We start from the raw sequence: 17,871 nt of genomic DNA on the forward strand, positions 1-17,871 counted from the left end.
ATATTGGACTAATTGTCTATGTACTTTTATTAATTGTTTTAGTTGTACTAAAACATCTGCTGCAGACATTCTTTCGATGTCTGGATGTGGTGTGTATCCGGCTAGGACCGGCCACGTTGCTCCTGGTCTACCTAATGGACCGAGCCTGGTGATGTGATTGTTGTGTTTTAGGGCGCCATTAAACAAGAGCAGGTGCTCTTGAAATTTAAGTGGTACTTCCACCTCCTCGAAAGGAGTGTATTCTTCAGGAGGTTCCTCTGTTTTGTAATGGTGGAAGTGCTTTGTTACAGCGTTTGCTGCTGGAAAGTTTATCCATGAATAGAATACCTCTGTCTGCCGATATTCGTGTGCCTCTATTACGAATATGACTGTGCCACCTCTAGGTGTCAGTCCATTTTCTATAAGTTTTAAAGTTATAGATTTCCTTATGTTGACCGGGATGAGTATTAAATCCGGGTCTGCTTCTTGCATAGTATTATCAGCTGTTACGAGTTCAGCTGCTAATCTAGCTATCTCTCTTTCTTCTTCAGTGTCTGACATTCTACTGTCAGGAAGGTTATTTTGTTTGTTTGCAGATCAGGTTTCTTATGGAAACAGAGATTAGTTGCACAATATTCTGGAACAGTGTATCCTTCAACGTTGACTAAACCAAGAACCATACATAGGAGTTTCCTCCTGCGAGGTTTGGCGGCTATGACCTTTCAACCACTCCAGACGTCTTTGGAGTATTATGGGTAAAAAGGGGTCTGAGTGAAAAAGCACGACTGAGTTACTCTAATGTCTTGCGTTAGTTTTATCGCCTTTCCAAACGTTTGGGCGCCATGTAGTGTAGTTCCTATTATCCCAATAGGCTCTGCGCATTGGAATAATACCTTCAATAGTATAGGCCTAGACCAGACGTTAACTAGGTCTTCTATTGTCGATATTAGACTTAAAGTTTTGGGTTTGCCAGCTAGCTCAGAGTTCACTAGAAACTTTCTCGAATAGGCAAGGAGGAGTTGAACCTCCCTGGATAGACAAGAAGGGATTTAGTTTCTGACAACCATAGAACATGACAACTTTGCTCTCCCCTAATCAAGAGTGTATCTCTAGAGTCGTGTGAAAACAAAAGACAACTTATTTTACTCAGTCAGTACGTGCATTCTTAGTCTCACCAGATTGTAGAGAAAAGGAAGAGACGGGCGTGTTCAATAAAAGATGGTATTTATTGATCAGTCTCTTTTCTCATACAAGAGAAATGGATCGATATTATCGCAATACTTATGGTTAAGTAAAGTGCATACAATACAAGCAGAAGTATAAAATAATACTGTAAAAACATTTATATGGTTTCTAAGCCATAAGGTGGTTTAAAATTGATAAAATAGATACATACACATATATATTTGACTAATCGTACTCAACTGGTGTTTCTACCTACGCCTACCCCAGTGTACCTGACCTAAGCCTAATACGTGGGCGGGAATAGAAAGTAGCAGTTTAAGTTAAGTTTGTTTTGCCAAGTGACTGACTCAAGAAGTCTCTGCAAGGGGTTATTCAGTTCTGTACCTGGAATCTAGGATGAATGAGTGATGGTATCTCTCGTCTCTGGTCTCGATATTCCAGGCTGCCTGCGAGGGCTACCCGGAAGCGCCGGAGCTGGATTTCTCGGCAGGAGAAAGCAGCGTCTCGTTCTCAGCGCGTCAGGAAGGCGGGTCTGCGCCAGCGGGGTCTGCTCTGCTCTGGGCTTCGGCAAGTCTGGCTGCTCCGATCTCGTCACCACCGCGTGTGTTTGCTTAAGGCAATATCGGTAATATTTATACCTGTAAGGTGCCGAGATTGAAGTAAGGATGGACATAGATACGTCAATAAGGATGTCATACGAGCTGGTCGTTAGCACATTCTTTTGCTGAAGTTCTCGGTGAAATCAAAACAATGGCTGCAGGGTTTTTCCCAGGTTGTCATAGGTTTGATTTGTTTTGAGAACTCCGTATGCCTTATCAGGGGCTGGAGGAATATTGCTTGTCTAATTAGATGGCAAGCGTTATGACCTAATCAGATAACACGTTCCTGTGCCGTGGTGTGGCTTCATCAGATAACAGTTTCTGCATCATGGGATGGCTGCTAGTTAACTTGTTAACCAGAACAGGGTCAGGAATAGGGGGATCGATACAGAACCTATAAGAATACATCACACCCCTATCTATGACAAAAGCTATTTCCCATGTTGGTTAAGCATAAGCCTCTGTTGGTGTATGATTGTGTTAAGTTTGGGTATTTACCAGGCAAACTAGTAAAGATCCTCTAGTGTTTTAGCAAACAAATTTATCATGATAATGAGGAATTGTAACTTGGTGACTGATGGCCAAAGGTGTTGGAAACATAGGTTGTTCTATATGAGGGGGTGAAGTATGTATGTGTGAAAATTGAGGGTGAAATATGCCTGTGTGCAAGTGAATGGAAAACACATGGCACTGATATTTCGAGGCAGGTGTAAAGTGTATGTCCATGTTGGACAAGATTTATGAGGCTCTTGAGGTAAGATCTAGTGTTGTACCCCCCTCATGCTGAAGAGCGATCTAGTAGTGGTGATGCAGAAGGGGTTGCTAGGGGCATGGCTGAAAAGGTGAGGGGCAAGTCCACCTTTGAGATGAAGGGAATTTGTGAGTAAATGTGTTCTTTTAGTTATATGAAGAAGCAGTTTAAGGCATATTCTGATTTTATATTCTATGTTTGACCGCTATGCATTTTTTGCATGCGCACTATTGTATAGTTTTTACACATTGTGATTGCTAAATTACTTATTATTGTTATGAGCTTCTGCAATTAGAGGGTTGAGAGGTTCTAAAAGGGACATTTGTGGATAGTCCTGGAAGAAGCTATTAATGTTTATGTCTCTGACTGAATATAAAGATATCTCCTAATCATTCTCATTCCACCCTCCAGACCCCTCTGACTATGTGTTGATAAGTAGACTGAAGGCCGTAAATGTTTTTCTTTTTTTGTCCAGAATTCCTACCTATTGGATAATGTGCAGCGGAGAGAAAGAACACTTGCCTGCATTTATGTGGAGCCCTACATCTTGTAGACGGTCTTACTGACAGCATCAAGTATTGCCAAAGTCTGTGCATTTTTCAAGGAAAGCGAGATGGAAATTAATTTGTGCCAAGGTTAATTCATGTGTTGAAAGCCTGATGGGCTGAGGTCAGGCTAAATAGAAACATTCTGTATTCAAAGTACTTGGTTCCAATCCAAAAATGCAGGAAACATCTGTCCCTTGTGCAGACTGAAGCATGAAAATATGTATGCTTGAAGTCTGCAGCATTCATGTACAAGCTTAACTATTTTCTTCTTCAGGATTTCCACTTCCAGTGAAGTCACGAGGAAATGTTTCAGCATCTGGTGCAATTTGGGAATAAAGCAGCCTAAAACCTTACAATATCCAGCACCCAGCTCTCTGTGGTTACCCTCTGTCATTTCGGGTGATGGTTGGTTAATTTTTCTTCCTCCAGAACTCTAATCACTTATACTAGAATAGCAGAGACATCGTATGCTGGCTTGGTTGCCTCTGTTGGACTTATTTCATTGAAAAGTGGATATCTGTTGCTGCTTTTGTTGTTCTAACTGCTTTTTCAAATGGAGTGTAAGAGAACAGGGGCTGCTTTCCATATCCTTTGAGTTGTACCTTGGGAACGTTTCCTCTTTTATCTAGCCCATAGAGCAGAGAGTCTCCACATCATTTTTCATTCTTTCAATTTCTCTAATAGGAAACCAGACAGAAGAGAGCCTGAAATATGAATATCATGTAGTTTTCGTTGAACGTATGGAGAAACAGCAGTGAAACACAACAATGACAAATGCCATTAGGAAAGGTCCATGGCAGTAGTCGACTGAAGATAGGTCTCCTGTGTCTTCGAGAGGGCGGATGAAAGTGGTCGACAAAATAATCTCTTCCTTTAGTATCTCTTGGAAATCTTCCCTTTTTCCCTGAGAAGAAAGTAGATTAAGTCATAACAATCCAGGAGGCATGTGGGACTCATAATAATAGCTGAAGTCTTGCACACTTAGTGCCTGATCTAGGCCCTGGCAGGAGGCACGCCATTCATCAGGATGGCAGCGGTCATCCCTTACACCACCCCAGCCAGACTACCTCCCACAAAATTACAAGATCACCACCGGCCCTATTGTAATCTCGTTGACTTCAGTGGAGCCATGTAGGCTCCTCAGAAGTCACTGAAAGTTTGCTGCGCTGCCTTATTTTTGGGTGGCAGGGCACCAAACTCCAAAAGCTGGAGTTTAGTTTCTGAAAAAACAAACAAGAAACTAATGATTTTGTTAAAGAGGTATCCCCCAGTGTATGGGGATCATTATTTTTTTTTGTTCATCATTGCCAGGAATGAGCCATAGAACCACAAAGGCAAACAAAAGTCCTGGTAAACCAAGATTTCAGTCCAAAAGGCTGCATTTCCCAAACTTTCCTTCCAGTGATGTGAACAAAAAAACATCTCTGTCTCTCAGCTTTATTTAGGATATCTCGTACAGAAAAAAGGACATCAGGTCATTGCTCTAAATATGGCAGGTGTTCTGATACCCTTACTCTAACAGTCCCTACTCCATCGGGTCACCACAGTGATTTTTCCATAAGAGGAGCCAGGGCGGGCACAGTCATTGGACAATGAATGGTCCAACTGGCCTCGGAACACTGAGTGTTTGGTTGAGAGGGTACCATGCCACAAACGTGATGGAATACCCTGTCCACAACCTCTAAATCAGGCATTTGTTTCCTAGAACATCCATCTTCCTGCTGTTGGCTCAGCAGTAGCTGTAGAGATTAAACCGTGGGAGTTATATTACAATTTAACCAGTGTCACCACTAGAGAATCTGAAATAGGATTTTCAATGAGAAACTTAAGAAAATATACTTATACTCTTGATCTCTTGTAGCCTCTTTACAGGACATTTAGAAGATGGGATGAGAAACCTTTCTATAATTAAATCAATGAAAAAAGAAACCAAAGGAGCAATTTGTCTAGTATAGTGCTTAGGTTTTGGAGTCTCATCAAAGGTTGTGAAGGTCTGTAGGGAAGGAGTATAAGTAGCAAATTTCATTTTCCTTGCTTCTCTCTCGGAGACCCTGCAGAGTGCAACAGCATTATCCTATTTTTCTGGAATGCAAGCCAGAGGTTGGAACTGGGACAGAATGGAATCTGGAGATTCAGGAGAAAGAAGTCTCTTGAATCAGAGACTAAATGCAGTTCGATAGTGGTTTGTTGAGTATAGTCTGGAAATATATGTCCTGGAAATTAAGGAGCAAATTTGTCAACTTCTTTGGAAGGCGAGTGATCTTTCCTTGGAGGCCATTCCTAGGTTCTTACCACAATGATCTTGAAAGGCGAACAATTTGGAGGTTGTAGTGCTGCAGTGGTATCCAGAGGAATAAATATGACAGTGTCTCACAAGATTGAATCAGCACTAGCTTCTCAGAGAAGAGCTCTGGTGGTTCTGGAAAAGGTCAGGTGGGCCTAATCCTTCACCACATCTTGTGATGCAATGTTGTCGAGAGTGGTCTCAATGTTGAATGCAAAAAGGTCCTTGAAGCCAAGGTAGACTCTCCTAAGTTCTCGTCCTCAAATGATGAAACAATGAGCAAAAGAAACACACAGGGAATCCTCTACATATCAGGCCAGGTTCTTACAGGGCACAGGAGTTACAATGAGGCCATTATTTCGTAAGAAACTTCGTGCAACAACAAATCTGAATTTTCCATCCATTCCACACAGGGTTTTAAGCCAAAACCAATCCCTGTCCGCCTTCTTTAGGATATCCTGTGGCAAATGTTGCATCCATAAATGGTGTGAGAAGTTAGTAGTAGACCAAGCACACCTTGTGGTCATTCTCCTTGGACATTTTCCACCACTGTACGGGCACTTGTTAAAGAATTACATTGTCACTGAAAGGAGGGAATGTTGTGAAAACAGCTGAACAAAAATGATGGACACATGACTCCCACCTGAAAAAAGATATGTGACAAAGAAAGAAATGCCCTATAACCACGAAGAAAGACATGAGTCCTGTTAGAAAAAGAGATTTCTGTCCAAAAACACCCATGTGCAGGGATTCCATGCTAAGTGAGTGGAAAAACGAACTGCTTCACAGACCCTGCTACGCATGAACGGGCAGCTTCAGCTGTTGAAATTCGTAAAGGAGAAGCCTGTGAAGGAAGCACTATTTCATGCTTTATTTTCTCTTTTTTATTGCATTTCACTTTTAAAATGTCAGTCTAATGTACCTTAGTTCACATATTTTTTAATGGCTATTTTAAAACAGAAGACACCGAAAACTTTGCCTCCTCTCTACTCATTTTCTGTTTCAAATCCATTCCAAAATGGAACTGTAGGAAATTTAATAATGAGTTCCGAGTTCTCACACATGTAGAGTGGTGTTTAACTGTTTATACAAAGCTGAGAGAATTCCATAAAAGGAAAACAAATGATACCACAGGTACAATAAATACAATGCAGTGATCCACGCGTAGGGTCCCTACCCATGCACTTCCAATTGGACTGTAAACTTACTCATCTTCAGCCATAGAGGAAGCAAAGGTCTTGTTGATGAAGTTCTCGCGCTCAAACAGTGGGTAGGCTGTCTGTTCCTGGTTCCGTGCCAGCGGTCGCATGATCACATCATTAAGGACCTCAAGAGACTCCCTGTGGGTTAGGCTCCAAGCTTTGCAGCAGTTCAGGGCAGCATATGCCACAGACTCGAACCATGTGGCATTCACTGTGATCCCACCTAGGCAGAAGTTAGAGACAATAGGGTTTTCAGAATGGCATCAAAGCGACAGGGTAGATAGTGCAGTTAACAACACATTCCTATCATATTCAATTTCAGGGCAAAGACCATACTCCAAAACTTCACATTTCTCATAGGAACTGCCACTCGTGTGAAGTTTTTTAGACATATATTTCACGTTACCCTACTTTCAAGAGTGAACTGCATATTTGTCAACCTCCGAGTTCAACAACTTAATAGTGCTGCATTTGCACTAACACAGCATGATTTGGCACTTTGTCCCTACATTGCTCCATGGCACGACTCTCTCTTTTCAGTGCATTAAGGGGTCCACAGCTGAGCCACATCACAGAGGGAGTGACATTGTGAAAAGATAAATGGCTCCCACAAGGCATCAACAAAATAGCCTTGTACTAGAGATTATAAATATGAGATTCAGCATTTAGTAATCTACATCCTCACCATTCACATGAAGGCCTTTAAAAGACAAATGCATTTATTTGGATTTTTCACGCTTACGGTGGGTGTTTTGAGGCCATTTCTGGGAGTTCCATGCAGTGTAATAGTTTTAAAGTTGCCAGTAAATACACCCCATAATTCATTCACTGTGTGTTTTACGCAACCTATTTCCCTCAGCATTGTCAGACAAAATAGTTCTATTTAAGTTTTACCTTAGAGGCAAGCCACAACAGTGCATATTCAAATTGCAAAATGGTCCAACAAGACCATGTACAGATTAATCATAGAAACAATCGGTCAGGGCCTACCTCAAACTAACAAATAACCAACGAATCCCAAAAGCATACCCGGTCCAATTAAACAGTGGTCAATGTTCACCTTCCTTATCCTACAAAAAAATCAAAGAGCTCATAGAAAGACTCCCCAAATCCATTACAAATAAATATACACCAAATCGGTATTCACCCTTTTGCCTCAAATGTACTTCATAGTTCAAGAAAATAGTGCTAACACCATCAGTCCAATAGGGAATGAGATTCCCTTTCACAACTCATCGATTCATGGTTTCTAGGTGATGTAAATCGTGGAATTTTCGCTGTGTGAGCTGAAAGTAAATTAAAGGTAAGATATTCCAAAGCAAGAATATTTAATGATCACCATTGACATTTGCTTAATGATGTAGGATCAGGCTTCTGTAATTTGAAGGCTACTGACAACTTTGCAGGTGAAAGGAATTCAAAAGCTCTCATCGACGCAGACCTGAGATCGAATAGATCTACTCAGAGGGTGGAGGATGGGGTACGCCAAAATAGCCTTTATGGCCCAGAGACTTTCCTAGGATCACATGACCACCCTGGGGCACCACCACCAAATTTTCAAAAAGTCTGCGAGCATTCCATAACCTCTCCACCTTTTCAAGTGTAACACGGGATGCATGCCGTACAATTTAGCTGGAGTACAGAACCAGTCATATAACATTTGTATATTCTACGCTTTTCTTGTGTTATTAGAAACATGCTCCTACAAAGTGCCCCAATCTTCTTCAGATACTTCCTGCATCAAAGATGACTCCCAATGAGACCTGACTACCCACTGCAGTGCTGGCGAAGAGCAGACCAGAATTACACAAATATTTGAAATAGTACATTTTGTTCCGGGACACAAGGCTACAAATGTCTCAACCTGGGAATAATATCTCACTGCAGCCATTTTACTTTGTCAATGCATTGCACAATATCCCAGCTGTAAATCTTGTACTATGTTTGTATTCCAGCCTAACTCCTATTTGTAGTAGATACAAGATCAGATCTATAGGCTTGATGGAGCAAGGTTTCGCACGTAACGCGACTTGCTTGTATTTAGTCCTCTCGACATAACGTTAATAAACGAACCAACATGTTTGTATTACTAATATAACATTACACGACATCCGAGGGAAGCTTGCATATGTGCTTTTATTAACTATAATCCGCTTGCATTAAAATGGCAGGTGCTACGCGGGATTTTCTACTGCACATGCGTCTGTCATACTCACGTGACATGACGTACTCTTTGCTTTGGGGGGAAACTTTCGCTTCTGCGCCGTAGAATTAAAATGGCTGATCTGTGTTACAGCATGCATGAAGCTTGCACTGCTGCTTTTGCTAAGCTGTTTGTTCTGCTTAACCTTAACGCAATAGTTAAATATAAAGTAATGGGAATAGAGTAGAGATAAGTGGTATACAGTGCATTCTTTTATTCTGTGTTCTTAAACTGTTTCTTTTCTATTCTTACATGTAAATCAATTTTGGGCCTGATGCCTGTCACTGAACTCCATATTGGAACATTTGAGTCTGCGCACCAGAGTCTAAAATCCATCGAGTCATGGGATTGAATGAGTGCCAGCGACAGTCTTCACTAAGATGCGCCTGGGAACCTCACCCCCCGAACTCTACGGAGGATGCAGAATTCTAATATGAACTAAAATGTAACAAATAATAGAACATTCATTGTCGGGTGGAATAAAATATACATGGGAAAATAAAAATTGATGGGCGGGAACGATAATAGAATATTCAAAAGAAAAGTATCATTTTGGTATGGTGTGATGACCTCTCATCATTCCTTGTCCAATTGCAACATTGAGGGGTGGTACACTGACCTGGAAAATAGTATAACTAGGGTAGGCTTAGCTAGTTGATTTGTCTGACTTGTCCGAATAGCTGACCTGTCACTGACCCAACGCACTCAATATGTGACCAAGAGCAGAGGGCTGCGGAGCACTCTGCCAGAAGATTCGATATCCCAATCGGGGTTCTGGAAGCTGAAGTGCTGGCGAAGTTCTTTGCCGGGGAAATCGATAACCCAATCGGGGTTCTGGCTGTTAGCTGCAGAGAGGGAGTAGCGCAGGCGTTGCAACTTAACTGCGGATGCCAGTCTTAACCTTTGGCGGTCCTGTCCTGATCCAATTAGTCTTTACCGGTCCTGATTCTGATCCGCACCTGCTAGCCTACTGGCGACTGCAACTTTCGGGGTTCTGTCCTTTAAACTGACCTGTGGTCAGGGTTAGTTCTTCACACCATTCTAGGTAAATATAAAATCCATGTGGGTTCGTCATTAATTTGTTCCCTCTCTTACCCTTCCTAATTGCTATATGTTTAATTGCTGCATGTTTGCATTTCATGTTCCTTCTCTTTACCCGTCCTACTGTTAAAATTTGACATGTTCCCTTTTTACCCTCCCTTTTTGTTAAATGCCTAAACATTTTGATCGTAATTCATGTTCCTTTTTCTTTACCCTTCCCATTGCTAAATGATTGAAATTAGTTTAATACATCTTTTGCATAGTTACATTTTGATTCTGATCTTCATAATTGAAAGTCTTTTGGTGTTTAACCTTTGGATCATGACCATTTGAGAAACTTAGATAAAAAATTAAAAACGTTCCTGAGTCTGTGGGTATTATATGAGTGCAATGTTAAAATTTGCTGCCTATTTTAAAAACTAATTCCCTGATCCAATAGTTTTACAGGTACCAGCAACAAGGGTTGGTAAGTTAATGGTGCAGGACCTAGTAGGGAAAAATATCTGGTATTAAAGCTAAGGTTACCAGATTAAATTATATGTTTATTGTATATGGGCCCAGGTGAGTACGGTAAAAATATAGACGGGTGACCTGCGAGCTCTATCAGTATATTCTTTTGGTACTAGTAGTATGGTTAGGGTTTAGTTAAAATAGGTTGTTAGTTAGTTGGTTAAGGAAATATATTTTGCATATTTGAAATGTAATATTGATTGTATTGATTTTATGTATTAACCAAAATTGTTCATACCTGTTATATGTTTTGTCTGGAATCCCCGGGGGGAGAATAGTGGGTGGTAAATGGAAGCCACGCTGCAGTGAGGTCACTTACCTGTAGGAAATAAGTGCATGGTTAAGTAAAACCGGAAGCACTATTTAGGGATTTTCTGTATGAATGTATGAATAAATGATAGCAAAGAGTTCGCCAGCAAAATGTTTGGTGTGATATCACCTAGAAAGGGTCACACGGAAGGAGTAGCAGGTTTGTCTGAGCTTTATTGATAGCAAAGGGGTTCGCTGGTGAAACTTTGGCCTTAGTACATCCCAGAAGGGATAAGTCTAAAGGAGTAGCAGGTACTCAAATGCTTGCGTGAAAGGTAGGTGGAAGGGATCTACTCGTAGTATATGAAGAGTAAACGGAAGGGATTTACTCGTAGTAAATGAAAATATATCTTTCCTTTGATTTAGTCACTCAGGTACAGTGGCAAATGTTTTTTCGTTGTTAAATAATAAGTTTGCATTTAAAAGAGAAAGGAATTAAGTTTTCGTATTACCTTGCAAAGGAGGGAGTCAGTTGGGGAGCTGCGCTGACGTCACTCAGAGCAGCGCTGGTATTGGTTGAAAAAGCGGGTGTGTAGATGAGGTAATAATTGTAAAGGAGGGGTGAGTACAGGAGCGTGAGAACTAGTCTAGACAGAAAAGCCGCGCGACTATTGGTTGGATTTATTTGAATTCAAAATTTTGATTGGTCACTGGAAAATAAAAGACGCGCTGGTATTGGAAGTATTTTTGTAAACAATCAAGTGTTATCGTAAAGGTTAAAATTTCCAAATTATATGTGGCATTTAGATCCAGGAATTATAGCAAATCACCTGATAGAAGATACTTAGGTTTTGCTAAAGAACAGATGATAAGGGGCAGACCTTATATCATCTACGGAGGTGAAAGAAAAATGTCATTTGTTAAGAGAGTTAAAAATTTCTTTAAGAAAGATAAACCGATTAAAAACCAGAAAAGAATTATTATTCCACCACCGAATACGCCCGCATCATACATGATGTTTGACAGAGGCTACCACACTTGTGTATGGTTAGAAAATTTCCAAATTATATGTGGCATTTAGATCCAGGAATTATAGAAAATCGCCTGATAGAAGATACTTAGGTTTTGCTAAAGAACAGACGATAAGGGGCAGACCTTATATCATGTACGGAGGTGAAAGAAAAATGTCATTTGTTAAGAGAGTTAGAAATTTCTTTAAGAAAGATAAACCGATTAAAAACCAGAAAAGGAATTATTATTCCACCACCGAATACGCCCGCATCATACATGATGTTTGACAGAGGCTACCACACTTGTGTATGGTTAGAAAATTGGGTGGAATACACTAAAGATGATGGAGTTTTGTCATTTCCCGAATATGGTACTGTCAATGGCCGAGTTTTATTTAATTTAAGGACACGTATGAATGACTTACATCCCAAATCTAGATTAACGCAGTATGAGGCACTAGAAGAGAGGGAGATTGAAGCTTTTGAACGAGACAGACCCAGAAGTGACAAAGGGTTGAGTAAGTTCTACTCTAAGTTTCCACAAGAAACTAGAGATAAACAAATGAAACAATGGAGACAGTCCATGATGGTGGAAGGGTTGTATCCTGTATTCACACAAGAAAATCCGTCAGGAAGTAAAAGCACAGACAAGAAAGGAAACCTAATGATTAGTGATAATCCAGAAGATGATTATTTGGAGGATTTGTTAATGAAAAATCCACCACCGTATAATGAGGGGCCAAGCACGAGTAATCCTAATGCTCCGTTTCTGAAACCACCTCTGATTCCGCAAGTGGTACATGAGACTTCGTTAGAAAAAGTACTGCAAGATAGGGAAAGAGAAGCATTAAATAAACAAAGAAGTGAGTTGATTCAGAAAATTTCCCAATTAAATACAAGTCCTGATGCCCTAACAATTCCGGTAACTATTGGCCCAGTTGTTCCTTTGTACGGAGATAAGCAAGCAAGTCCTAAAACTCCCGTTATGACCACACCTGTAGTACAGCCAAGAAAAGAACCTTTAATAGTCGATGATCAGGCAAGTGAATGTGAATCAGTGATTTCCCTGATGGATTTACCAATAGGAGAACCAGTGAGGGACTCGGTTAGGAAAACCACTCCTACAAATTCTAGAGAAGTAAAGATTGGGACATCTTCAGGTACAAGAAGTGCCACAGTAGTAACTCCAGAGGAAATAGAGAGATGGTCAGGAGAAATAGAGAAACCCAAGTCACAGCCAAAAGTATTAGACATATGTAAATTAAGAGTCAAATTAGAAGAATTGATGGATGGGAATGTGGGATTGGACAGATTAAATACACACCGTGAAGATGAATTATTATTCATATGTAAAAGCATTACTAGAAACACCAGAGTGGTGCATGAAAAACTAACAGATATGGCTGCTAATATGGGAATTGACATTGGCATGTCTAAAGTGTTACAGAAACCATATCGAGCTGAATTTTCTGACAAAGGTTTGGAAAATATGAATGTGTCAGGAAGAAAAGTACAAATTAGGGAGCTTTTGTCATTATTGCAAAAATGGGGTGATATAGAAAAATGGAGAACTAGATGGGCAAAGAAAAAAGAAGAGGATCGATCAAAGGTTGCGTCTGAATATGTTCTCAAAGAAACAGAAAAAGTAGAAAGGTTGTGTCCTATGAGAAAAGTACCAGGTGGAGGTTATGTACCTTTCCCGTGGTCTCGACAGGATATTTTGTCATTTACAAATGATTTCCCGAAACTTCGAGAAAAACCTGTAGAATGGTACAGACAAGTTGAGAGATTTGTAAAGGTTTCAAAATGTCTCTTGAAAGATTTAGATGGATAATTTGACATTGTTGTACATGTAGATCTGTGGACAGAATGCAAAATAGCTATTGATTGGCCTAGTGATGAGTACCCTAGAGACCCAAAGACAGGGGCACCTTCTGACGAATTGATGAAGAAGTACAACCAGGTAATACTCTACCTCAAAGGAAAGGTGCCTGCTAAGGAGACTGATTGGACTAGAATAGATAGAACCACTCAGAATAAAGATGAATCTGTGCATGCGTATTATGAACGTCTGTTGCAGGTTTTAAACAGTACAGCGGTTTGGACAATATTGACATGAAGGATATGACGCATTTCATCAATCGGTTTGTGTCAGGATTAAGGCCAGAAATCTCGCAATGGATAAAGGACCATAAATTTGTTGGCAGGCCAAACCGATTGATAAAATCCTTAAATACGCAAAGTATTGTGAGGATGAACTTGACAATAAACGAAACGAGTTAAAAGAAAAGGTAAGGTGGGCACAAGTGAAATTAGCAGAGCAACAAGAGCGTCAATTGAGTCAAATAAACAATATTCGGAATCAAAATGATAGAAATGGGGGTAAGCCAAGGGGAAAATTCAATAGAGAAGAAGCAAAGAAGAAGTTTCCTTGTCAGGGGTGGGCACTGGAAGAACGAGTGTAAGGCTATGCAAAATGGTAATATGCAAACTAATGATTTGAATCCACAGACGCAGAATGAGGTACCATGGAAGCAACAGCAGCAGGTATTACAAAACCAGTTACCCCTAGCACCTATGCCAAATTATAGGAGCAAAGCACAACAGAGTGTGGACACCACAAATTGGGAGGGAAGTGAAAAGAGGGAGACAGCGACATCACAATTTCTTTTGAGTGAAACGTTTTTCAGTGAGGACATCTACTGACGGTGCCTGAGAGGGGAGGATGAGGAGTGCGTACTTGGCGCCTCCTTGCCGGTAGATGAGTCAGGTCCATACCATGAAGGAAAGGTTGAAGGAAATGATGTTACCTTTCTATTGGACACTGGTGCTACCCGTTCTACTGTGAGAACAGCAGACGTTCCAAACCTACCCCTCTCGGGAGAAGAGATCCAAGTAGTGGGCGTTTCTAATAAACAAATTAGTACCCCAGTTACAGAACCAAAGGAAGTTAGAATAGGCAATTTTAAAGAAATGCATAGATTTGTTGTATGTGATTCAAGTCCAGTAAATTTGTTAGGCCGAGACTTGTTATGCAAAATGAATTGCACTATTTTTTGCTCACCAAGTGCTGTAGAAATTCAAACCCCAGACAAAGACGGAGTTTATAAATTATTGTTAGCGAAACAGGAAACTGAAAATAAAAAGTTAACTATAAAAGACTTACAAGAAGAATTACGACAGACTGTAGATCCTAAAGTCTGGGATTTTACTGGAAAAGATGTAGGATTAATGGCAAATGTTGATCCAATAAAAGTGACAGTGAAGGAAGGTGCAGTTTACCCAAATACTCGACAGTACAAAATGAGCCCAGAAATAAAAGCAGGTGTTGCAGCAGAAATAAAACGTTTGGTTGAAACAGGCATTTTACAAGAAATAATGAGCAGTCCATGTAATTCGCCCATAATTGGAATCAAGAAACCAAGTGGCAAGTATAGGGTCGTACAAGACCTCCGCAAGATTAATAAGATTGCTGTCCCATGTTGTCCAGTTGTGCCAAATCCTGCAGCGATTCTGTATCAGATACCGTGGGAGGCTGAAGGGTTCACCGTGATTGATTTGTGTCACGCATTTTTCTCGATTCCATTGCACCCAGATAGCAAATTTCTTTTGAATTTGACAGTCATGTGTACGTCTGGAATCGCGTTCCTCAGGGGTACACAGAAAATCCATTGATTTTTAATCAGATTCTGAAAAAGTGCCGTGAGTCTTTGGTGCTACCTAGACAGTCAGTCCTGGTCCAGTATATAGACCACCTATTGGTGGCGTCTAAAACTCGAGGTGACTGTGTTGTTGATACCATTGCTTTACTGAATCATTTAGGTGAAGGAGGGCATAAAGTGTCACCTGAAAAATTACAGTTTTGCACCACATCAGTGAAATATCTGGAGCACCAGACAGAAAGAGGTGTCAGAAGGGTTACCTCAGAAAGAATCAGAATAATCAAAAACATGAATGTAACCCAAACTCAGAAAGAGATCAGAATGTTTCTTGGAGTAGTAGGTTACTGCAGGCAATGGATTGTGGGATTTGCAGTCCTAGCAAAGCCATTGATACAAATGACAAACAAAAGAGCAAAAGACCCAGTAGAATGGGATGATGAAAGCATGACTGCTTTTCTGAAATTACGAGAATGTCTGTGTGCAGCTCCATCATTAGGAATTCCTGACTATACAAAAGATTTTGCACTGTTCTGTGACACACGAGATAATTGTGCACTTTCAGTTTTGACCGAAACTCACGGTCTGATGAGACGTCCTGTGGCATATTTGTCTTCCACACTAGACCCAGTAGCATCTGCATTACCAGGTTGTCTAAAAGCAGTAGTTGCAACTTGCATGAGTCTTGAACAAAGCGAGTCAATCATTATGGGACATCCTATAACAGTGTATGTTCCACATGCAGTTGTGATATTACTGATCAGAACAAAAACTCAATACTTGACTCCTAGTGGGCTGACTAAGTACGGCGTATTCTTGTAGGTGCAGGAAATGTAATCATTGCCAGGTGTAATATTTTGAACCCATCAACATTGCTACCTAATTCACATTTTGCAGAGGTGAAGGAAGAAGTCGAACATGATTGTATCGACTTGACTGAATACAGTACAAAACCACGTCCTGACATAAGAGAAGAGCCACTAATTGATTCTGAATCTGAGCTATTTGTAGATGGCTCATGCATGAGACATGAGGAAGGAGGTTTAAATGCTGCCTATGCAGTGTGTACGTTGGGGGGTCCAATTGAAGCATCCTATTTACCTGGAGTCAAGTCTGCACAAGTAGCCGAATTGATTGCATTGACAAAAGCTTGCAAATTTGGGAAACATTGGAAAGTAGTTGATTGTATCTCCGTGCGCTCCTTAGGTTTCAAATGTGAATGATTTAGGATCCTCGTGTTGGCGCAGTCCTTGTAGCACTGTGCCTGTCAGTGCCTTAATAATATGAATAGAAAATGTGGTCACACGATCACAAAGGGTGCGCTCTTTTAATTTGAAACCGGACTGGTTTCTCCTTACGTTAAACAATTTAGATCTTGTTCTCATGAAAAAGGCTTTTGCGAGACGTTAAGTTCATGATAGTTGTTTTTATTCATGGAAAGATTCGTTCTAGATTGAAATCAATTCCGTTGAGTTATTCATTGTATTCATAAATACTCCAAAACATAACATTATGCCCAATGCATTTCGGGTTATAAATGAAACCCTTCGTCATGGGCCTGTTGGAAATGAAAACATACAAGACCTTAGCATTCAAAAGGAAAACTGTTCATCAGGTACTAACAAAAAATATATACGATGTTTTACTTGGCTGTGGGCTATTTCAAAACACTTCCGTCACTAAATAATGCAAAATCTATAGTAACTCGAAGTTTATGTAGGAATAAGTGAAGGTGCGACACAGGTTCTAAAAAAGTATAAGAAGAACATAGAGTATAAGTGCAGCGTAAAGGCATCACAGTACAAAAAATAGCGTGCAGGACGAAAACTTACTGTTAGTGACAAGCGTGAAATACAGACGATCCGAACGCGGAAGCAGTAGAATGATTAGTCAGCCTATTTAGTGGGTTCTTATTGTAATGTGACTAGGTCACGTGATCAAGTGGAAATGTTAGTGCGCTCAAAATAAGTGACGTGTTCGTGGTTTGGAGTACACATGCTTAAGAGTATTATGGGAACGAAACAGTAAAACATGTTTACAGTCTTGACAACAAAGTCAACTACGCATGAAGAAAATAGTAAATGAAAGTTCCGATCACGTGATTAGGTGTAGCAGAGTACGGATTGGTTAATAGTACCAATCACGTGGTGAAAATAGAGAGAAGGTGATAGGTCTGGTGTTCCGATCACGTGGGTGAAAGTAGAAGATAGATATACTGAATTAGAGTGTAGAAAAAAGACTACATGCGTTATATACAGTGAACATTAGGGAACCAATAAAATAAATTAAATTGAAAAGAGTCTAATATCTGACACTTATTGCAAAAATAGAAAATAGAAGACAGTTATATGTGAAAATGACAATTTTCATAGTTCAATCGAGGGTAGAATCAGCCGCAGAGACCTGGTGTTATGTAGTGTAAATTGGAGTCTATAAAAAACATGACATTTCGATTCTGTCATTAATTCCAGTTGGTTGAAGAGTATTAAGTTTCTTAATCCAAAAAAATTCTGCTTGCAAGCGTTGTTTAGTTGGATCCATGTCACAGCGTTGCGGAAGTATCTCCAGTATAGTGAATTTTAATTGAGCAATTTGGTGGTTACAATCCAGCCAATGAACGGCTACTGCTGATTTCGTATTCTTGGTGCGAA

The 17,871-nt window shown here is 40.3% G+C and overlaps 1 protein-coding gene across 1 annotated transcript in view; it reads right to left on the reverse strand.

The window, feature by feature from the left end:
- Window positions 1–17,871, reverse strand: part of NOXRED1 (NADP dependent oxidoreductase domain containing 1) — a 282,269-nt gene that overhangs the window by 15,006 nt on the left and 249,392 nt on the right. Inside the window, exon 8 of the mRNA XM_078659966.1 lies at window positions 6,555–6,771. Coding sequence (XP_078516092.1) covers window positions 6,555–6,771 — 217 coding nt within the window. The remainder of the gene's footprint in view (window positions 1–6,554; window positions 6,772–17,871) is intronic.

This window comes from Lissotriton helveticus, chromosome 9 (genome assembly GCF_964261635.1).
Source record: "Lissotriton helveticus chromosome 9, aLisHel1.1, whole genome shotgun sequence".
Taxonomy (NCBI): domain Eukaryota; kingdom Metazoa; phylum Chordata; class Amphibia; order Caudata; family Salamandridae; genus Lissotriton; species Lissotriton helveticus.